Source organism: Gossypium hirsutum, chromosome A06 (assembly GCF_007990345.1).
Source record: "Gossypium hirsutum isolate 1008001.06 chromosome A06, Gossypium_hirsutum_v2.1, whole genome shotgun sequence".
Classification (NCBI taxonomy): domain Eukaryota; kingdom Viridiplantae; phylum Streptophyta; class Magnoliopsida; order Malvales; family Malvaceae; genus Gossypium; species Gossypium hirsutum.
Genome location: NC_053429.1, coordinates 120,414,382 through 120,438,926, shown reverse-complemented (window position 1 = coordinate 120,438,926; position 24,545 = coordinate 120,414,382). Strand labels below are relative to the sequence as shown.

General features: G+C 34.5%; 2 protein-coding genes across 3 annotated transcripts; both read right to left on the bottom strand.

Annotated features, from left to right (window-relative positions):
- Nucleotides 1–12,617: 12,617 nt before the first annotated feature.
- LOC107962126 (SNF2 domain-containing protein CLASSY 1) lies at nucleotides 12,618–19,023 on the bottom strand. Of its 2 annotated transcripts, XM_016898370.2 has the most exons (7): nucleotides 18,644–19,023; nucleotides 18,059–18,120; nucleotides 17,632–17,879; nucleotides 15,651–17,108; nucleotides 15,347–15,484; nucleotides 13,023–14,971; nucleotides 12,618–12,836 (listed from the first exon to the last, which is right to left on the bottom strand). In XM_016898370.2, the coding sequence occupies exons 2-6, from the start codon at nucleotides 18,105–18,107 to the stop codon at nucleotides 13,058–13,060; spliced, it is 3,807 nt and encodes a 1,268-aa protein (XP_016753859.1). In that variant the 5' UTR covers nucleotides 18,108–18,120; nucleotides 18,644–19,023; the 3' UTR covers nucleotides 12,618–12,836; nucleotides 13,023–13,057. The 2 variants fall into 2 exon arrangements, with proteins under 2 accessions (XP_016753859.1, XP_040971966.1); XM_041116032.1 differs by lacking the exons at nucleotides 17,632–17,879; nucleotides 18,059–18,120; nucleotides 18,644–19,023 and adding an exon at nucleotides 17,348–17,491.
- A 1,907-nt stretch (nucleotides 19,024–20,930) lies between these two features.
- LOC107962127 (laccase-5) lies at nucleotides 20,931–23,441 on the bottom strand. Its single transcript, XM_016898371.2, has 6 exons — nucleotides 23,299–23,441; nucleotides 23,038–23,189; nucleotides 22,654–22,898; nucleotides 22,441–22,569; nucleotides 21,396–22,355; nucleotides 20,931–21,314 (listed from the first exon to the last, which is right to left on the bottom strand). Exons 1-6 carry the CDS (start codon nucleotides 23,386–23,388, stop codon nucleotides 21,184–21,186), a joined length of 1,707 nt encoding a protein of 568 aa, XP_016753860.2. The 5' UTR covers nucleotides 23,389–23,441; the 3' UTR covers nucleotides 20,931–21,183.
- Nucleotides 23,442–24,545: the final 1,104 nt, after the last annotated feature.

The window sequence follows — 24,545 nt, the reverse complement described above, 5'->3', positions numbered from 1 at the left end:
CTAAGTTCAACCGGGAATTTACACTTAACACTTTATTTTCAACACTTTATCACTTGAATAATTCATGAACAACTTTCCTTCCACATTCAATATTAATTCACATATCAAATATAATTCACAATTTATACAAATATAACTATTATTTACATGTAACTTACCTCGGATGCAAAACGACTATTTTTGTAATTTAGTCGATAACTTTTTCTTTTCCCCGATCACTTGCACTATTTCTTCTTTCTTGATCTATATTAACACAATTTAATACATTTTATCAATATTCCATTCAAATACAATTCATACACAATATTTTGACACATTTACATTTTTCCCCTTAACTTTTCAAAAATTCCACTTTTGTCCCTAAGCTCGTAAAAATAAAATTCTCTAAATTCTTAAATTTCAAACTTCTCTAAATCATATTTCATGCTCATAACGGGCCTCAATTTCACAAAATCACAACTTTATGCACACTTTACCATCTTTCACAATTTAGCCCTTTTTCAACATTTTTCATTGAAATTCATCTAGTAAAACTTGTAATTAACACTTCAAACATTCATTATCTAACATCACTAATCAATTTACAATTATATCATGAATGGGTCAATTTTTAAACTTTAATTTCATTTAAATTAAATGGTAGAAACATGAAATTCAAGCTTCAATAAGCATAAAAATACGAAAATAATTAAAAACGGGGCAAGAAATCACTTACAATTGAGCTTAGGAAAATCAAAACCCTTAACTATGGTAACCTGAAACTTTCGGCAGCAAGCTTCTGATTTTTTTGAAGAAGATGGACACTTATTTTCTCTTTATTTTGTCTTTTACCCAATTTGGACAAAAATGCCCTTGACCCATTACTTAGATATTTTTCTAGAAATACCCTTTTGTGTCCATAACACTAATTTATGGTCTAATTGCCACATAAACACTTCCAATTTCATGCAATAATTCAATTAAGTCATTTAATCACTAATTAGACACACTTTGCATTTTTCTCAATTTAGTCCTAAAAATTCAATTAAGCACTAAAGCATTAAAATTTCCTATCCATATTTTCACACAATATTTCAATCAATCAGTAACTAATAAAAATTTATAAAATTAAACTATTTCACTTCGGATTTGTGGTTACGAAACAACTATTCCGATTAGGCCCTATTTCGGGCTATCACAATTCTCCCCCCTTAGGGATTTTCGTCCCCGAAAATCTTACCAGTGAATAAGTTGGGATACTGTTTCCTCATAGCCTCCTCGGTTTCCCATGTTGCCTCTTCCACCCCATGTCGTTGCCATAACACTTTCACTAAAGCAATTTCTTTGTTTCTCAACTGTTTCACTTCTCGTGCCAAGATTCGAATCGGTTCTTCTTCGTATGTCATATCCGATCGAATTTCCACTTCAGTCAGTGAAATCACATGTGATGGGTCCGATCGATATCGCCTCAACATAGAAACATGAAACACATTATGAATTCTTTCCAATTCCGGTGGTAAAGGCAATCGATAAGCCACTGGACCAATTCTTTCTATCACTTCATACGGACCAATAAATCTTGGACTTAATTTGCCTTTACGGCCAAATCTCAAAATTTTCTTCCATGGAGACACTTTCAAAAATACTTTATCTCCCACTTGAAACTCAATCTCTTTTCTTTTCTAGTCCGCATACGACTTCTGTCGATCCGATGCAGCTTTCAAACAATCACGGATTATCTTCACTTTTTTTTCGGTTTCTTTTACCAAATCGACTCCATGTAACTGATTTTCATTAAGTTCAGTCCAATATAATGGAGTCCGACACTTTCGTCCATACAACGCTTCATAAGGTGCCATTTTTATGCTTGACTGATAACTATTATTATAAGCAAATTCCACCAAAGGTAAATATCTTTCCCAATTACCTTCAAATTCCAATACACAACATCTCAACCTGTCTTCGAGTATTTGAATTACTCTTTCAGACTGTCCATCGGTTTGGGGATGGAATGCTGTACTAAAATTCAATTTAGTACCCAATGCCTCTTGTAATTTCTTCCAAAACCTTGAAGTAAATCGTGGATCTCTATCAGATATAATAGACATAGGTACACCATGTAATCGGACTATCTCAGCAATATACAATTCAGCTAACTTGTCAAGTGAAAAACTCATTCGCACAGGAATGAAATGAGCCGACTTAGTCAATCGATCAACTATAACCCAAATTGAGTCTTTCTTTTTCGGTGACAATGGCAATCCAGAAACAAAATCCATAGTAATTCTATCCCATTTCCACTCGGGCACCATAATAGGTTGAAGTAATCCTGAAGGTACTTGGTGTTCAGCTTTTACTTGTTGGCACACTAAACACTTTGTCACATACTCGGAGATATCCCGTTTCATACCCGACCACCAATAAAATTTCTTCAAATCATTGTACATTTTTACACTACCGGGGTGAACTGCCAAATGACTATCATGTGCTTCTTGCAAAATTTTCTGAATTAAATCAACATTTTTCAGAACACATATTCTATCACGAAACATTAAACATCCATCTGAATCAATGGTCTAGCTTTTAACTCTGCAAACAATGATCCATCTTCAGTCAATGTTAATCTCGTATTCAAAGCTCTCAAAGCAAAGAGAGACTTTCTGCTCAAAGCATCAGCAACTATATTAGCTTTTCCCGGATGATAATCTATCACAAGTTCATAATCTTTCAACAATTCCAACCATCTTCTTTGCCGCAAATTCAGATCTTTTTGTGTCATAACATATTTCAAACTTTTATGATCTGTAAAAACACGACATTTCTCACCATATAAATAATGACGTCAAATCTTCAAAGCAAAGACAATAGCAGCCAACTCTAAATCATGGGTAGGATAATTTCGTTCATGCGGTTTCAATTGTCGAGAAGCATACGCTATCACCTTTCCTTCTTGCATCAATACACATCCAAGCCCATTTAGTGACGCGTCACTATAAACAACAAATTCCTTTCCTGACTCAGGTTGCACTAACACTGGTGCCTCAGTTAAACACTTCTTTAATTTCTCAAAACTTTGTTGACACTCCTCGGTCCATTCGAACTTAACATCTTTTTGCAACAATTTTGTCATCGGTGAAGCTATCATCGAAAAACCTTCTACAAATCGACGATAATATCCGGCTAAGCCCAGAAAACTCCTAACTTCAGATACATTTCTTGGAGGCTTCCACTCAACTATTGCCGATATCTTATTCGGATCCACTCGAATGCCATCTCCCGAGACAATATGCCCCAAAAATCCAACTTCACTAAGCCAAAATTCACTTTTGCTAAATTTAGCAAACAATTTCTTTTCTCGCAGCGTTTGTAGCACAATTCTTAAATGTTCAGCATGCTCGGCTTCACTTCGGGAATAAATAAGAATATCATCTATAAACACCACAACAAATTTATCCAAATAGGGCCGGAAAATTCGATTCATCAAATCCATAAAAATAGCTGGAGCATTAGTCAGACCAAAAGGCATTACAAGAAATTCATAGTGGCCATATCGGGTTCTGAAAGCACTCTTTGGCACATCTGAATCTTTAACCCTCAATTGATAATATCCGGATCGCAAATCAATTTTGGAAAACACTGTGGCATCCTTTAACTGATCAAACAAGTCATCTATTCGGGGTAATGGATACTTATTCTTCACTGCCACTTTGTTAAGTTGACGATAATCAATACACAATCTCAATGTCCCATCCTTTTTCTTCACAAATAGCACGGGAGCACCCCACGGAGAGTAACTTGGTCTAACAAATCCTTTATCTGTCAGCTCTTGTAATTGCACTTTTAATTCTTTTAATTCAGTTGGTGCCATTCTGTAGGGAGCAATCGATATTGGAGCAGTACCTGGCATTACTTCAATACCAAACTCTACTTCTCTAATCGGAGGCAAACCTGGCAACTCTTCTGGGAACACATATACATATTCACATACCACTGGCACTGATTCGATCTTTATTTCAGACACTTTTGTGTTCAACACATAAGCAAGATATGCTTCACAACCATTTTTCAAACATTTCTGAGCAGACATGGCAGAAATCACAATTGGCATCACATTTGACTTATCTGTTTCAACCCGAAGAACTGTACCACTACCACACTTCAACTCAAGAATTTTCTGACTGCAATCTATCTTGGCCTTATGTAATGTCAACCAATCCATTCCCAAAATAACATCAAATTCATCAAATGGCAACAACATTAAGTTGGCAGGGAAACACTGACCTTGTATAATCAAAAGACAATTTTTGCATATTTTATCAACTATCACATGCTTGCCTAAAGGATTCGACACTTTAACCACATACTCAGTCAATTCAATACACAAATTCTTATCAGACACTAAATTCATGCATACATACAAGTGAGTAGAACCAGGATCAATCAATGCAAGAACATTAGTGTCGTAAAGAGAAAATATACTAGTGATCACATCAGGAGAAGATGCTTCCTCTCTAGCTCGGATGGCATAAGCTCTTGCTGGAGCTCCCACTTCAGATCTTACAGTCGTGTCTTTTGTTACGCCTCTACCACTAGTTCCAATCCCCACATTTCTCTGTGGTCTTCCTCTAGTAGTCACACTGCTCGATCTCACATTCTGAAACTTTTCTATCTCTTCTCTTTCCGGACAATCTTTCACAAAATGATCTTGAGATCCACATTTAAAACAAGCTCGGCTGATTAAATAACATTCCCCCAAATGTCGTTTTCCACAATGTTGACATTCCGGTCTAGTAGGTTTAACACTACCTGTACTTGCCATAGAAGTTGCCTGAGCTTTAGAACCTGAATATTGTCTTCCTCGATCTCTTTGAAAATTCACACTAGAAACATTCGATCGAGTATTCATTTCTTTAAACTTCTTCGCTTGAGACTGAAATGGCTTGCCCATTGATCTTTTTCTTTCATCTCTTGCTTCACTTTCCACCTTTCTTTTCTCTTTGCTCAATTCTTCAGCCTTGATAGCTCTTTCAACTAGTACCACTAACTCTTTAATTTCAAGAATTCCCACTAGCAATCGGATATCCTCGTTTAATCCATCTTCAAACCTTTTACACAATGTAGCTTCATTAGATACACACTCTTGGGCATACTTGCTTAATTTGACAAATTCTCGCTCATATTCGGCTACCGTCATGCGCCCTTGTTTCAATTCAAGAAACTCTTTTCTCTTTTGATCAATGAAACGCTGACTCACATACTTCTTCCGGAATTCTTCTTGAAAGAAGTCTCATGTAACTTTCTCTTTAGGCACCACTGACACTAAAGTTTTCCACCAATTATAAGCCGAATCCCTCAGCAATGAGATAGCACATTTGAGACTTTCTTCTGGAGTACAAGATAATTCATCCAACACTCTGATAGTATTATCAAGCCAGAACTCTGCTCTTTCAGGATCATCATTTACATTAGCTCGGAACTCTTCGGCTCCATACTTTCGAATTTTGTCCACTGGAGGCTTTGACAATTTTAACACTTCAGTTTGTTGAGGAGCTATGGGAACAGCTTGAGGAATAGGAGGGGGCGGAGGAGGTTGAGCATTAGGATTAGTTCTAACAAACTCAGTGTACCAATTGTTCATCATTTGGAGAAAAGCTTCTCGAGCCTCATCTCCTTGACCCTGAGTCTCGAATCGACTTTCAACAGGCACATTACTTTGAGCATCATCAGCTGTATCTCGGTTAGAATCCATTACTATAAAAAAATATTTTAAGATGTCAGGAGTCGTCACACTATCATTATTCAATTATGGCATGTATAGATAGTCTATTACACTCGCTACGTTAGTCCGAGAATCAACTAAACCGTAGCTCTGATACCACTAAATGTAACACCCCTTACCCGAGACCGTCTCCGGAATCGAGTACGAGATGTCATCCAATTTAACTTACCGATTCGGAGCATAAAAATTTGCTTTTAAAATTAAATTCACTGTTCATAACAACACTGTCCACCTGCGCAACTGTCACTAATTTAATTATAACTTGAGTTACGAAACTCAAAATTTAAATCCGTAAATTTTCCGTGAAACTAGACTCATATTCCTTCTTACCATAAAATTTTCAGAATTTTTGACTTAGCACATTAGTACAGTTTATTCATTAAAGTATCCCCTGTTTCACAGCTCGACAGATCTGACCTCTTGGCGCTAAAAATAAAATATCTAATTGTACAGAATTTATATAAGGTTACCATTAATTTATTTTGAAAATAGACTCACTAAGGAATCTAAACATATAAATTATGACCTATAATTATTTCTGTACAATTTATAATGATTTTCTAAAGTTAGAACAGGGGACTTCAAAAACCATTCTGACCCTGTCTCACTAAAATTTAAATATCTCAAAATATAAAATTCCTTTGCCTACACCGTTTCATTCATGTAAAAATAGACTTGATAAGCTTTAATTCTATATATCATTCACCCTCTAATTCCATTTCTACTATTTATGGTGATTTTTCACATTCACGTCACTGCTGCTGTCAAAGAAACTGCTTCTTTGAATTAGTTACCATTTAAACATACATAACTCCAAAACATATTCATTAATAACTACTTCAATAGCTAACATTAGCCATATCATTTGGACATGCTCAAAATGATTAAGACTCTATACATGCCATAGTTTAAACATTTTGAAAAGCACATAATACCGAGATGGTTATGATAGTGTGATACGAGCTCCGACGGTCCACTATTCGATCAAGTTCAAATCACTATAAAACAAAGGAAAGAAAGAGATGTGTAAGCTATAAATAGCTTAATAAGTTATATGTAAACAATAATTACTCAATTAATAATTAACACTTTTAACATATAACTAATCAAAACATTTCTTAGCAATTTCAATCACTTACACATACACAATCTTACCAATTCACTTGCATATACATTTTCACACTTAACATTTCATATTCACTTTAATTCATTATTAATCCCGTTGAACACTTGGAATATACACGGATACGTAGAGATTTAGCACATAAGTGCCACACTGATATGTAGCCGAAGCTACCACTGATATGTAGCCGAAGCTACCACTGGATGTAGCCAAAGCTACCACTGAAATGTAGCCGAAGCTACCACTGAAATGTAGCCGAAGCTACCACTGATCAATAACACTGGAAATGTCCACGGGTCTGCTCACACAAGCTGTCAGGTGTCTGCAACACATGCTAGATCACCCAGCACCCGGGACTCACTGTAACACTGTAACACTGGTCTCTAGTGACATGTCACTTGTATCCAATTCTATTCCTAAGTTCAACCGGGAATTTACACTTAACACTTTATTTTCAACACTTTATCACTTGAATAATTCATGAACAACTTTCCTTCCACATTCAATATTAATTCACATATCAAATATAATTCACAATTTATACAAATATAACTATTATTTACATGTAACTTACCTCGGATGCAAAACGACTATTTTTGTAATTTAGTCGATAACTTTTTCTTTTCCCCGATCACTTGCACTATTTCTTCTTTCTTGATCTATATTAACACAATTTAATACATTTTATCAATATTCCATTCAAATACAATTCATACACAATATTTTGACATATTTACATTTTTCCCCATAACTTTTCAAAAATTCCACTTTTGTCCCTAAGCTCGTAAAAATAAAATTCTCTAAATTCTTAAATTTCAAACTTCACTAAATCATATTTCATGCTCATAACGGGCCTCAATTTCACAAAATCACAACTTTATGCACACTTTACCATCTTTCACAATTTAGCCCTTTTTCAACATTTTTCATTGAAATTCATCTAGTAAAACTTGTAATTAACACTTCAAACATTCATTATCTAACATCACTAATCAATTTACAATTATATCATGAATGGGTCAATTTTTAAACTTTAATTTCATTTAAATTAAATGGTAGAAACATGAAATTCAAGCTTCAATAAGCATAAAAATACGAAAATAATTAAAAACGGGGCAAGAAATCACTTACAATTGAGCTTAGGAAAATCAAAACCCTTAACTATGGTAACCTGAAACTTTCGGCAGCAAGCTTCTGATTTTTTTGAAGAAGATGGACACTTATTTTCTCTTTATTTTGTCTTTTACCCAATTTGGACAAAAATGCCCTTGACCCATTACTTAGATATTTTTCTAGAAATACCCTTTTGTGTCCATAACACTAATTTATGGTCTAATTGCCACATAAACACTTCCAATTTCATGCAATAATTCAATTAAGTCATTTAATCACTAATTAGACACACTTTGCATTTTTCTCAATTTAGTCCTAAAAATTCAATTAAGCACTAAAGCATTAAAATTTCCTATCCATATTTTCACACAATATTTCAATCAATCAGTAACTAATAAAAATTTATAAAATTAAACTATTTCACTTCGGATTTGTGGTTACGAAATAACTATTCCGATTAGGCCCTATTTCGGGCTATCACACGTCGGACCGTCGCCGGCGCTGGCACCGGCCACCGTGCACGGTGGTCGAAAAAGGTAAATTTCCCTTTTTTTAAAATTTTTTTTGTATTATATTTTTTTATATGTTTTTAGTTTATATATATGTGAAATGTATAGGAGTATAGATTTGAAAATAAATGAAAATAAAAGACTAAATCATCTTAAATTTTTGATATCGGTATTTTGGTTGCTCGATTGATTTTGCCCTTGTATTTTGAATCACTGCTTGTGTATGTACTAAAATCTAACTTTTGTATTGATTTATTTTCCTTGAATATTCAAAAAAAAAACCAACCCTTTACAATGGTTTCTATTCGGCTTTTTATAGCCCCCTTTTGGTTACACTATCTACTTCTATCTTTTGCTGCTGTTGCGTTTCCTGTTTGCTGTGCAGGTGGTGGTTGAACGGTGGAGGTGACTGTGGGGCAGGTGGCGCCAGGAGATCGTGTTGATCGATGGGCAGGTGGTGGCAGAGGCAAGTGGGGAGAGGCAAGTGGGAAGCTAGGGTTTCGGGATTGGGCTTAGTTGTTGGGCTAGGTTAATTTTAGGTTTTGGGCTAGTGGTATTTGGTTAGTATTGGGCTGAGGGTGTAAAATGGGTCTATTGGGTAGGTTTGGGTAGTTTTTGATTTAGTTTGGGTTTGAGGATGGGTTAAATGGTTTAATGGGCCAGGGTAATTTGTAAACGGGCCAAAATTAGCCTACAGATAATCTTACATTTTTTTTACAATTAATATTAATTTCACTATCAATTTTCATTGTAAAATTTTAGGATAACCTTTACCTTATTATTATTATTATTATTATTATTTTGATCAATTTTATCCTTTCATTTTATGATAGTTTTTATGTATTAATAAAAAATGTTATTTGATTCTTTCCTAGTTGCATGTGAGTTGAAAGGTGTAGTAAAAAGTAAAGAAATAACTATATAAATAAATGCAACACTTGTCACACTCTCAATCTATTTGTGGAGTCTATAAAATTTCATTGGCAATGTATCAAATAATTACCCTATTAAGTTAGTATTAAGAATTACGACAATGTACTTTTTTTTATTCTACAAGCAACATTAAAAAATTAGTATGTGTTTCTTTTTTAAATATTTATTTTTAAAAATTTTAGTAAACTTTTATGAAACAGTTGTTAACCCCCTAACTTTATTTATGGAGTTTAAAAACTCTATAATGCACTGACAATGTTGTTTTTTTTTAACTCCACAAGCAAAGTTATAAATTTGCCACGTGTCCCTTTTTTATATATTATTTTTTATTTTGTTTTACTATGGCTGCTTTTGGTTCACCGTTCAACGTCAGTGAGGTACAGTTGGGCTACCAACCTCACTGACAACCTGTTTGGTTGAGCATTTTAGTGCAACCAAAATTAATTTTCACTACACTGATATTCCAAAAATCAACTGGAGTTGAAAACAGCAGTAAGTTCACTAGTGCAGCAGAGGTATTACTTTTATTTATTAATTTACCATTATATCATTGAAAGTTTCTTTATCAATCTTATTTTTTTTTTCAGATTTGGCAGCTAAATTTGATCCAAGAATAATGTTACTATTTGTGAAAATAATATTTATCATTGTTATAAAAGAATATTTAACTATAAAAAATTAAAAATAGTTATCATTTTATCTAATAAATAATTTAAATTGATTATATAATTCATTAAAATATTTATAATAAAATATTGAAAGATAAATTTTAATATTTTATTAAAAGAATTTATAAATTCACATATTTTAATAATTTTATATAAGTAAAATAATTTAAAAACTTCTATTATATATCAATTCTAATATAAAGTCCTTAATAGTCATTTTTTATTTTCACCTCACCGCTACATCTGCGTTTGAATCCAAACACACACTCCACTATTGTTTCTAATCTCACCGCCACAGTAATTAATCTCACCGCCACTGCTGTTTTTAATCTCACTGGAGGTAAATACACCGCCCATCAAAACTAAGCCTATATCCTATATATACTTGTCATCAACCCAACCTTGCTTGTGAAATTTTTAAATTTCACCGACTGCATACCAAATATTTTTTAAGGGTATAGTAAGATATTAAAAATAAATATTTTAAGAAAAAAGACACGTAAGATATTAAAAAAATATTTAAAGAAATAAAAGATACGTAACAACTTTTTAAAGTTGCTTGTGGAATGAAAAAAGCACACTACCAGTATACCAAATATTAACATTTTTTAAAATTATTATAGTATAATATTTTAACTTAATCCGTTAATAAAATCAGTATCATTTTTAATAAAAATAGTATATTAATCAAATTTAAAATTATCTAAATTACTTTTATTAAAAAGAAAATAATATGTACTAATAAATTTTAAAATTCAAATAATGGGATAAAGTTTTTTTACTTATATAAATGATATAATATATTAAATGTAAGATTTATATTTTTATAACAAAAATGAGAATAGAAATTTTAAAGTCAAATGAAAGTTGCAGGTTATAAAAAAAAACTATAATAAAGACATTTTAGTAAAAATTATTTTTAAATAATTTTAAATTCTGTCAATCAAATAATAAAAATTTATATTTTAATCAAATAAACCAAATAAAATAATATACATAATTTTTCATTTTGTGAACCAAATATCCTAAAAAATAAACTTCGAATTAGTAATTTGCATTTGTTTATTGTAGACGTCATGGTATACAAGTAACTTTTTTTTTATTATGTAAAATTAGTGTGTTTGATTTACGGAAAATATTCTTTTATATATATATTTTGTGTGTTTGTTTCATAAAAAAAAACTTGGTCAATGGAAAATAACTTATAAATTAATGAAAAATAAACTTTTTCCTTAAAAAGTGACTTACTCTTTTGAAAAAAAAAGAGGGTCATTTTCTATATATAAAAAAACTCCTTTATGAGTAATTTTATTTTTATATAAAAATTAACTTGAATAAAGCCTAATATTATTATATTAATAATAAATTATCATATTTAATTTTTAAAATATTTAAAAATATTAAAATATTAAAATGAAATATTATTAAATATGCATATTTTATTATTTATACTTAATAATATAATAAATTATTAATATAATTAATATTAATTATTAATCCAATAAATTTATTTAATATTAAAATTTTATTTTAATAATAAATCTTAACAATTATAAATTTAAAATTTAAATGATATTCTTAATATATTATTTAAAAAATATTTATATCAATAATTTAATAAAAAATATACAATACAATTTATAAATATTTAATAGTATAAAACATGAATATTTTTAATTACATAAATATGAGTATTTGTTTAAATTATGTTCAACTTTATTTATCCCTTCCAACTCTCACCCTCGTACAATTTTTAATTAGGCACTATTTATTATTAAGTTTATATAAGATATTAATTATTGTAAAATAAGTTTTGACAGTAAAAAAGAAATGCTACTATAATATATTGTAACAAATATAGTTATCTTGTGGTTTTTTCACTAAGAATAACTTTAGAAAATGATTTCATGCAAATTTGTTAAACGAAAAATATTTTAAATAGGCCTATCCAAACATTAGAAAATATCAGATTTTCCAGAAAGTTAATTGAAAATGAAACAAACACAATTAAAAAAAAATTTCAGATTCATTTTATAATTATAAAGACTAATCTTTTCCAGATTTATAATCACCTCTCTTAACAATGTATTGCTTGTAATTTTTGATAGTATTGCTTGTAAATTTTGAGAAAAGGAATCGTAGCATGCCTAGTTTCAAGCCCCAAACCGGGATTCAAAACCCATACCTACTAAAGATACCATCACTTAATTATTGAGGACATGGTTTTGTAGTTAATTTTATTGAAAAAGGGTTACAATATCCCTGGTTTCAAGCTCCAATCCCCCATGCCTACCCATTGTTTTTGACATTTAACATTTCTTAATCTCTTTCTATATGATTAAGTAGAGTATAAGAAAACCTTTTTATAGTGGCATTCCTAGTACTACTCTCACTTTACAAACATTATTTTTAGATGGCATTGCTTCCGATACGATTTTCATGCATTTAAAGGATCATATCTCCACGTCCATGTTCATCTATAGGATACATGGATGCTTTAAGGAAAAAAAAAATCAAAGCAAAAAAGTTATCTTTGAAAGAAGGGAACTATGAGACAGCAGGAAAGTTGTGCCATTTTACAAGTTAAAAAGTTGTTACCTGTAGAAAGCACAATTATAAAACATAATACAAGCAAGCTGAAGAGAAAACAATCCAAGTTTGGCCTACCTGTTGCTCTCTCTCCTTAAACATCAAGTCTCGAGGTCTGAGTCCCTCCTCCCTAGACTTGCTAACTACGAAAACGAAAAAAAAAAAAAAACCAATTAATTAAGCTGTAGAAAAGGTTGCAGTTTTGATTCACTGTACAGTCTTTCCATGAATCCAGTGTACATATTCATGCATAAAAAATAGATATATACATATGCATGCATGCATGCAGGGAGTAATTAATTTGTAACAGAAGATGACAAGTTTCTTACAGTTATTACTGTGGTGGGAAGCTAGTCTCTGATCATCAACCTGTAGAAGCCTTTTCGTTTTTCATTATCATATGAAATGACTTAACTTTGTCCTCTGCAACTATCTCTCTCAATACATCATCTTCGATCTTTTCTGCTTGCCACTGAGACGGATCTTCCACGAATGCTTCGCTAAAAATCATACTGGATACCCATTCTTTCCATGTGGTCCTACGATACTTGTCCTCTTCGAGCGTGCCAGTTGCCAACAGCTGATACACATAAACAACCTTTTGCTGACCAGGCCGGAAAGCCCGTGCAATAGCCTGCTTTGTCTTGGAAGGGTTCCATTCCGAATCCAACAAAATCACCCGGGATGCAGCTGTCAAACTAATGCCTTCAGCACATGCAGTAATTGAAGCGAGAAGTACCCTTGAAGCACCACCTGGTTCCTCAAACTTGTCCATCACTCTTCCTCTCTCGAATAGCTCCAAGTCTCCTGTAAGGACCAATATTTCTCTACCCTTTCGCCATCGGAAGATTCTCTCAAACATTTCCGCAAGCAAATAAATGGGGGCAATATTGTGGCAGAAGATGAGAACCTTTTCATTCTTGATGATTCGATAAACAAGGTTCAAAACAAACATCACCTTGGAACCTTTTCTAAAATCGAATTTGATCTTCTCAAGTTCCAGCAACTCTTCTGTACTGAAAAATTTAGCACTACAGTTTGAAGTCCGGACCAAACTAGGATGTATCGATGCTAGCGTTATCAAAAGCTCCAATTCCAATGGATAGCCAGTATATGTAGACATTATTTTGTGGAGTTTTACCAAAATCTCATGTTGTATGTCTGTTGAGTTCATCATTAAGGTGTAAATTTGTAAACCAGGGAGGCAGTCAAAATTCCCACCTTCGTACACGTCAATAAACCCGTTGGTGATTTTCCTCAACATGTTAAGACCTTCCATCCTCTCTTCTCCGACGCTAGCATCGATCTTCCTGGCAATTTTGTCTAGGAAGAGTTTTCTTGCTCGGTTTTCTAACAAATTGCGAGCTTTGTCGAACCTCTTCTTTCTCTTGTATTTAGGGTCTAATCGCCGCAAAACTTCAAACACGAATTTCGGTCTTGCAAGGCACAGGGTGTTAAAATATTCACAGAAGTTGTTCTGAAACAATGTACCTGAAAGCAATATCCTCAGATCTGTCTCAACTTTCATCAAAACCTTTCTCAATCTCGATTTAGTACTTCGAGGGTTGTGCCCTTCGTCCAATACCAGGAGCCCCGGACTTTCACGCAGAACCTTAGCCATAAATTTTCTGTGCTCAAACTTCGAATCTTCTCGCATTAACGTCAAGAACGAAGTGTAGCCCATGACAAGAACACTTGGTTGAGCATGCCACTTTTGTATTTTATCTAGACAATCCAAAACGTGCATAACATCTTGACTAGGTCTCGGAACTCCATGAAACTTCACTGCATTCTTCTTGAAGACTCTATAACTTCTACGGCCATGAATTAAATGAACGGGCACAGGGATTTCCCACTTGATAAATTCCTTGTACCAAGTATATAGAGTTGTCTTTGGAGCAAGGACCAAAGGCCGCTTTCCTGGGAATAACTTCAAGTAGCTAGCAAGAAATGCAATAATGAGAAAAGTTTTCCCAGATCCCGGTGAATGAGAAACTACACAACCACCTGTTTTTTTCGATGATGGTTCCATTAGTGCAGGTATCAAAGAACCCGCGATATTTAGCCATAGGAATTCAAAGGCCCGTTTCTGGTGGAAATGTAACTTCTTCCTAAGTTCAGGGATTAGTGCCCATACATTGTCACTTTCTTCAGATAATCGTGCCTGTATAGTAGTGTAATCACAGAAAAGATTCAGGCCCTCTTCTCCGTCTGCTTTATTCTCTGTCTCATCTCTGTAGCACGAATTACCATCTGCTACCCAGGTTTTATGTTCCAGCTAGAAAAATGGAGAACAATTTAATCACACATCTAGTAGAGCAATATAAATTAATAGACCGCCACAGTCCGATAAACTGAGCAAAAAGGAGACAACGGTCTAATGTTAAGCGAGCAGGAAACTAGTTCCCCAAGTAAGCTTATAAAAGATGGCAACAAAGATGGTACATCCAAATATTGGCAAACCATCGATGTGGCCAACACCAACACCAACACCGGCACAACCACATATTTGACAATTATGAGAAAGAAAAAACAAAAAAATTGTGGCAATGCAATGTGATATGGTGTTGTCGGTGCTTATAGTGGACAAACAACATTAAAAAAGAAAAAAGCAGTAACTGGAAAAGCTTGCAGTCTTGAGTTTCGGACTTACGAATGGTGCAGAAACATGTTTTATTTCAGTGCTAACAAAGCCACAGATACGACATAGAACCCCGACTTCATCATCCAATTTGAATTCATGCTGACAATTTTCATTAGCTTTCCGGAGAGACTCAGCGGATACTCTAGCCTGAAAATCATTTAAATAAATTAACCATGGAGAAGAGAAACTTAACTGGGAAACAAAATTTCCTCATTTGGTATAAAGGTATAAATGCATCAACAACAATTAAACCTACATACTTCAGGTTGGGGTGGGGCGACAGGGTGTTTATATAAATTTCAGTTACTCTTACCTCATCGTCATCAAAGTATGATGATGCCATACATATTTCCATTTCTCTCCACAGCATTTCAGTTTCAGACATTTCTTCCTCCTCCTCAACTGGTGGTTCTTCTGGTTCTGTTTTCCTATTCATTTCTGTGGACGTTGCTTCCTTAAACTGATTCCACCGGTCAATGATGTGTGACTCATCTTTTACCGATGTAGAATCGATGTTCTTCATATATGAATTTATAAGTTTATTGTATGCACCTGCACTCAGAGTTGTCTTTTTGTAAGTTTTCAGTTCATCAAAATCTTCCATTCGTGTTTGAGAAGACCTATAACTTTTACTCTGTGCTTTCGTTGGTTGAGGTCTTCCCTTCCACCCAGTTCCATAATCTAGATACTCTAAAGCAGGAATTTTCTTCTTCTTGTTCGCAGTGTAGCGTTTCATATTATAATAATGCAAAGAGAGTTGTTCAATCTCTTCTGATAAATTCGTTGGAGTTCTCTGCATATGACAGTTTCCAAAGGCTGGATCACCTGTTTCCGAAGACACAGGAACAATAGCAAGAGTATTTTCATCTTTCCTTGGATTTTTCACACTTGGTCTCCTGGGATATTTCACACCTGATCTGCTCGGATTTCCCACACTTGGTTTCCTCGGAGTCGTCACATCTGATTTTACCTCCTTTGATACATTCTTACTTTTGGACATGGTATCTCTTTTTTCAGACAGGGTAAGCTCTTCCGTTGGACTTGCATTGATGCATAACAAGTGTGATAGCGGCATGTTCATATCGGCTTCTTGTTCCTCTCCCTCTTCTCTCCAGTTGCTAGTTCTACAAGCAGCTGTAAGATGCCAGCTAGTATCTGTCCCTCCAGGATGATCACAACCAACAAAACGCTCAGGTTGTACAAACCTGCGTTTAGAGCGTCGCAAGTTCATAGCATCATAAACTGGCCATTGATTGGTTTCATCAACACTATAAACTGCATCAGTTTCATTATTTCCAAGGGGGTCAAATTGGACCACATTGGATACCGAAATACCATTCTCAGATTTGATATTTACAGCATGGAAATAATTATTATATTTTAAGGGAGTGTCATCATTTTGATCCAGAATTTGATAGACAATCTTGTTCTGCACCGATCTCACATCGAATGCAATCTGCTTCAAAACAGATGTAACAAGCAGCAATGATATATCAGATGAGAATTTCCCCAAAAATATCTTAGTTCGTTTCAATGTCGAGCAGTCCTCCGAGAAATTCCACCTATAGTGCTGATCCTCACATGCATTCTTTTCAAGCTTTTGGAGGATACAAATATCATTGATTCCTATTACTTCAGTCTCTTTGCTAAGAGTTCCTTTCTCAGAACCGAGAGGAGCACGGTTATCATACAAGTTTATGTAAAACTGGCACGAGCATTCAGAGTCATGAGGCTTCCTCTCAATGGAACTTATTTTAGCATCAACCCACACCTAAACATAAACAGAACCGTTAGATCAAAATTGAATGCCGAAATCACAACTTTCAATAGGAATCATCTATGTCAAAAAAAGCTAAGTAAAGCATTAAATGATAGTTCTTTTAGCAAGAAATTAGAATTAAAATATTTGGATAACCACACGACCTATCAGCATTCAATTTTGCCCACAGTGAGCCTCTTATAGTTAATTTGTGAAGGGCAATTAATTTACTTCGTTGTCCGACATTATACCAGTGAGCTTGGCAAGGGATGAGAAATAGAGAATAGAGTTATGTTGGTCCGACTCTTCATTTTTCTTTAAGTACTCTGGACATAGGTACGGGGATATGATCCTCCAAGGATTCCCCAAATATATACCTGTGTCAGACATAACAATGCCCGAAACTCACAACAGAATTCGAGTCATGTAGGAATTCCAAATGACAGATATCAGCAAAAGCTGCAATATTTAAATGAATTAATAAATTTTCAAATTAGGATGCTTGGATTGCTCAGTCTAAGAAAGCATAACTTACAGGCTCCGGAGTCTCTTCATCGAGACTTTCTGTCTCCTGAGGGCGAGAAAGGATGCATATATCAATACCAGGCCTCAAAAAGCAAGTGCAATCGGGCAAAGTTGCCTTCCGAGACTTAACACGTAAATCAGAGAAGGGTTTCTTCTCAATCAGATATTGACCATCTATCAGATGCAAAGTCATGAATCCATTCTTTATTCTTATGAGTTCCACAGCTTGCCATGAGTCTTGGACGAAGACCTCGAAAGCTGATACACGAGAAATCAGTAGGGTAATACAAAACCAAAGAAATGGAGAGACATAACACTACTGTTATCCAAGTTACATGATAAACTACTAGGAAACTACACAAGCAGTCGGATTCCCATTCGAACAGACAAAATAAATACACCGAAAGTGCAGATTGTTAGGAGGTAATAATGCTTACGATATTCATCAAACGGATGCTCGGAATGATATAAATGCCTTTTCCTCATTGTGTTATATGTTCTGCAGTAAAATGAATATATCAGAATCATATATATCTGCAAAGCTTGAAAAAAAAGCAGCAATTTTCAAGTTCTGGAAATCAAATTCATGGTTATATGGAAAAGAAGGGTAAAAGTACATTAATTGAATATGTAATCTAACAAACATCTGTGTCCAGGTTTAAGAATGACATAAAAATTCAGTAAAACTATTAACAGTATCCAGTAAATATCCTACTTTACCTGAAAAATTGCAGGATTAATCATATATTTCTGAATAAAGAAAAAATCCTATACAATTATCACGGACAAGGAAAGGGGAGGGTAAAAAAATGCAAAAGAAAGTCAGACTTTACCATAAAAAAACAGGATATAATTTGACAGAATATGACCACCCATTTCATGCAATGATCAGCAGAGAAAACAAAAGAAATAAAATTATAACATAGCTGAAAAAGATGAAGATCAATGAAAGAAAACCATATGATTATAATCTAAAAAACCAGAAATGAAAGGGGAAAAAGAAGTCTTTACTTAACATTTACCTGAAAACTGAATCTGGGTATTAAACAAAATCAGATTCCAGAGAGACAACCATTAACACTGAATGAAGTGAAGAACTGAGTGAGTGACTGAAACAAAGGAAGAGAAAAGGGAAGAAAAAAAAGGTGAAAAGATAGACAAGGACAGTGGGGGCGAGGAGTTCTATAAATAAAATATGTCTGAGAATCTTGGGTTTTGGGTTGATGACTTTATGTTGCAATTTGCATGACTCAAAAGTTAAGAAGTGGCCCCTGCTGTTGCAGGCAAGGGATGGCAAGCTAAGTAAATAAGAGAAACAAGAAAAGGGTAGTGATGGGAAGGTGTGTTTGTGAATGAACGGCGGTGATTGATGATCATTGGTAGTTGAGTTTTGCAGAATATAGGGCCACCAAAAACTGCTGGATTTTGCTGATAATAAAATGAGATTTTTTATTTATTTATATATATATTTTTTCAGGGTAGGTTAGAAGCACGTGTAAGATGAACAAATAAAAAAACAGCAGGGATGGAGTTTATATGGAAATCTATTTACTTCATTACCAAAAAGTTAAAGCCCCACTTTTTTCTTTTGGCTTTCATCTCTCTCTTTTGGGATTGGTTCAGTCACTCTGTTTCATTCATCACCTTGGGTTTTAGACTTTTTAGCCATTGATACTGATTCTCAGGGAAAAAAAAGAAAACTTTTTGACTTTTTTTTGCTTGTTTTAGGGTGTTTTGAGATTTAGGGTTTTATTAAACTGCAAATGATGCGGAATTGCATGCAACTGCAAGTTAACTTTTCATAGTGCGGTTATTAGATGTAATGAATGTTGTTAAGGTAAATATCATTACTAGAGACAACTCTAATTATTATAAAATGGCATATTTAATTGGATGGTTCCTTAATTTGAAACATTTGCTCAATGATTAATGAATAATCTTTTTGTTAAAGAGAAGCGATTTCGAATCTTATTTTTCTCACTTCCAAGATCACCTATTTGTGTAGTTTCAGGTTTTTTCAGCTATCTTTTTGGTAATAAAATCTTTTTTTTTGTTGTATCCAAAAATTAAGATGCCCTAATATTAACTTTTTTTTATACACACATTTATATAGTTTATAAACAGTTATCCGTCTTTTGCTTATAGTTTCTTTACGCGTTTTCAAATGAAGGATCGGTTTTTTCCGTTTTTGTTTTTAGGTTTTCATGAACTTTTTGCTCATGGAAGAAACGTTTTTTCATGATGGTTTTATCTGCTTTTATGGCACGGTTATGTTTACTTATATAGCATGGTAGTTTGGATTTCTGTTTAACTTTTTGGTTTTCCAAGCGTATGGGAAAAAGAGGGTAAAGTCGTGGTTTGGCGATTTGTTGAGTGGTTATGGTAGCGATTTTGGAAAAGTTGTCCATAGAGGGTGGGGAAGTATATCAATTTCGACGAGGGGAGGAGTAAATCGAGTGAGGGGCAAGTAGGCGAGAGGCAGCGTCGGACAACAGGGGATGGGTTATAGGAGAAGCCTTGCCGTCAAGTGCCATGGTGGGTTGGGTGAACTTCCAATCGTCCAGGATGTTGCTACTGGATCGAGGAGTGGACACGGACTGGATGCTATCGTTTTGTAGCAAAATGAAGGCAGATTGGGGGTGAACAGATGGTCGTGGATCTTTCTGAAGTCGGGATCTCTTATCATTCATTTGTCACCAAAAACGTATGATATCAAGAGAGCTTTATATGTATGAAAGTGAAAATGTCAGTTTGCACGAGGGGCAACTCAAACAGCAGTTGGATACGCATGGATCTTCCTTTTGACAGGATGCTAGTCAGTGAAGAGGATCTTGATCATTATCTTCTTGTAGAAGACGAACGACGAAAAGTGTCTACGGAGGTGGTGTGATGGATGGGTCAAGTTTGAGGGTGATGGTGCATGGCGGGAGATGGAGGATCGAAATAGGTCTCAACGGTCAGGGTGCTTGCCATTTGCTTGTTTACTGCCAGATGCTTCTGTCACCGTTTGCAACTAACAACAAATGTAGACAACAGTGAATTTGGGAGCTTTACAATTTTTTGATATTATGATTTTTAGTTTGAAGAAAGTTCAATTGCAATTGGAATCTATACTTTTCATTTTATGTTTTTTTTTTAACTCCTAAGGTTTATATTTTATTTAACTGTTTTTTATTTTTTATTCCCATTCATACAAAATTATTGTATTGCTTCAATAAAAGAAGTCCGTACTTTGTTTAAAAAATAATTATATTTTGGTAACAGTTCAGATTATTGACTTAGTAAACACTATCGAAAAAACAAGTACAATAAGAATTAAAGATTCGAAATTTATCATTAGAAGTTTCTCTGTAATAAAAGGAATAGAACAAAGCTATCCAATGAAACAGAGGATTAAAATAGTTTCCCAAATGCAGGGAAGAATTGGTATGCTACAGTACTATGAAAATGATTAAGAAAAATACTAATAACAAAAAAATATATATATATATGGTAATGGAATCACCCTTGTTATTGGGCTTATGAATTTCATTGACTACGGCCTGATAACTGATGAACTCTCTTAACATATGGGCAAATCTGGCGGCGGCGGTTGGATGGTCTGCAATTTACCAACTCCATTTTCGACAAGGAAAGCCATTGCCAAACCCCAATTGATATGAACATCCAGGTGACAGTGCATTATCCACACCCCTATTAACAAAAATCAAAATGAATGGTTATTTCATAAACGAAAAAGTAGTAGTAATTGAAATGATGAAGAAGAGTGTTTACCTGGATTATCAGCGACGAATCTAATGACTGCCCATCCATTCACAGGCACTCCAACAGTGTTCCTCATAGGTGGATCAACAAGGTTGAATTTAGAAGAATCCTTTTTAGGATCGAAGTTCCCGAAACCTTGTGCAATGATATAGAAATCGTATCCATGAAGATGAATTGGATGATTCTCAGGGGTCACTATGCTTGTGTCTTGGAGCACAATTTGTACCCTTGAACCATACTTCAATTTGTACAACTTGGTTCCCGGAACAGGTTGAAAGAGCGACCGGCTTACGTTTCCGGTGTAGTCAAATTTCAATGGAGGGTTTGCTGGGAAATCTGTGGTGAAAACGCCTGGAATTCCTTGTTGGTGAGCTTGCAACAGAGAGAAGTTCCGTGGGAGCACGAACGAGACATTGTTCATGCTCGCTGTGAAACGTGTACCGTTGGGTCCTTGGCAACGACGTTTTCGGAAATTGGGTGGGCAGTTGTTGAGCCCGAGGCCGATTGTGAAGAACAGGCTTTCATCTATATCGGTTGGGACTTCGGCCTTTTCTCGACTTCTAAAGCTTTGGCTGAAGGCCGTGACAGTGTTGGTGTCATTGTAGGCTGGTAAAGAAGGCATGATTGGAGTGGGTGCATTGCATTTTTTGGCAGCGCAAGAGGCAGACTTGTATTCGAGAATGGCTGTGGTGGTCGTGTTGTCAAATGGTGCGTTTTGTGCGCTTTGGTAGGCTCGAGCTGCCATGTAATATCGAGATGGTGGCTGATCACCTCGGATAAGAACATCAGTGGTTTGGCCGGGGCCTAACATGAGGACGGAAGTGGTGAAGGGTTTGGTATAGGAAGCATCAGCTCCAACAACAGTGAGCTTATGGTTGGCTACTTTGAAGAAAAGCGGCTGGTTCAAGGCGGCATTGATCACTCTGAGGAGATTCGTCTCCCCGGAGTCGATGGGAACTATTGTAGTCTCTGCAAAAAAGAAAACATTAGTTAATAACATCGGCTTTGTCACCCAAATGTGCGGTACGAATTCAATTGGTTCGGAGCAAATTACCTTTGGAGGAGCATTTGTAGAGATCACCAGGTTGAGCATTGATGGTATATGCATCAGAGACATTTGGAGCTGCCCCTGTTCTTGTTGCTTCCCTCACCACATCAATGGGATTTGTATCCCACCATTCACCTAATCATAATCATATTCATCAACATAACATTTCATTTTGATCATCTTAATCATTTGTACTCGTAAACGAAAAGGATTCTTTACCGAGAAGAATCGGTGTTTCTCGTTTCGGCTTAGGGAAAGGGTAGGATTTGCCTTCTCTGGGACGGATGATGAGAGCTCCATAAACAGTGGCTCTTAGCCATGAACTGTGAGCATGCCACCACAATGTTCCTTCTTGTCCTTGAACTGTAAACCTGTAAGTGTAACTTCCTCCCGGTCTAATCGGACACTGAGTCACAAATTCCGGTCCATCTGCCCATCCGGTTCTCATTTGCCGCACACCATGCCTGTATATCAAAGTGATTAGGGTAATTCAAACGTGCAAATGACAACTAGAAATGAATGAAATTAAGCTGATGACATGCGTGCATGGCATGCATGCACGCATGCATGCGTGCATGAATGAATTTGCAGTTATTAAATTACCAATGGATGGTGACATTATATCGGGCTTTGTTGACAACTTGAACTTCAAGGGTGTCGCCATTCTTGATCTCCAAGGTAGGTCCAGGAAACATGCCATTAACAGTGATGGTGTTGTGAGTCTTGCACAGCCTCTTCACTTTTGTTGCTTGAATCTGTTTCATTCACCAACCAACATCAAGTTTATTATTTAAATGTCTAATGAAAACCAATTTATCAGAAATATATATATATATCTTAAAAGAAAGAAGTAAAAGGACATACAACAAATCGATGTCGTTGAACTTCTGCATTTGCAGACAATGAAAGGAAAATGACAAGGAGAATGAAGGAAAACTTGTTGAAAATCCCCATTTAATCAAAGCTTAGATAGCAAAAGGCTTTGCTTGAGAAGTGATATGAGACAGAGCTAGAGAAAAAGGGGTTTTATAGGAAAGATAAGAGTTCTTGTTTAGAGGTTGTCAGATTAGGTTTTGATTGGGCTAAAATGGTGATTTTTTCACTTAGTTCAAACCTGCAACAGAGTTGTTGCACCCACTAGCCCATTAATACTGAATTATGTCTTCAATGCTTGCTTCACAAGAATTTTCTTTTTCTTTTTTCTCTTTCTAGAGCAACAAATTTTCTTATAATTCCTTTTAATTCTTCTATTTTTTTTTAAATCAGTTAGATGATAAACTTTTCCTTTGAAAATTAATCATACTACATGTAGTTGTCTTGATTTATACTTCAAAGTAATTAGATTGAAGATAAATTAACCAAGTCAACACTATTTTTTTAGAACTAAATTAACTATTGCCCTTTTGATTTGCATTTTTAACTCTAAAATAATTCAAGTTTTCAATAATTTGAATCTAAATTGAGATTTTTTAATATATATTTGTATATATATATTAAAGGTACAAAAGATCTTTAGTTTCTTGAGTTATTCAAGTCAAGTATATATTAGGATACTATGATTTTAGGGTTGGTCAAAGTTTGAAGTAAAACTTAATTTTTACCAAGTAAACAAGTTTAGTACAGCCTAATCGAGCTAGTTTGAGTAGTTTAACTTTTATCTTGAACTAAGTTCAGAGTTAAAACAGAAAATTAAATTACACTTTAAACCTTGAATTTCAAATTGAGTTCATTTATGTTGGAACCTAAAATTATTATTTGCTCAAAAAGAGTAAGTTGAATGGAAGTGTTTTATTATAGTAGCCACAGTGAGTTGACATTGAGGACATTAATGTTTGTTTATGTAATTTGGTTTTTCTACATCTACGGAACCTAACTCAATGAGTAATTTTACTATCTTTAATTTAAAATATAACAAGTGAATCATACTCTATTACTGCCCAAATATAAAAATCACACCATTGTACCTAAAGACAAATACCCACCTCTAAATTCTCTCCTTAATTGTAAACATTAGAGGTTTACTCTTCAATTACACATATACAATAAATTCCTTAATGAACAAGCAAATTGCTCTCACTATACTCTGATAAAAATCCTACACAATGATTGAA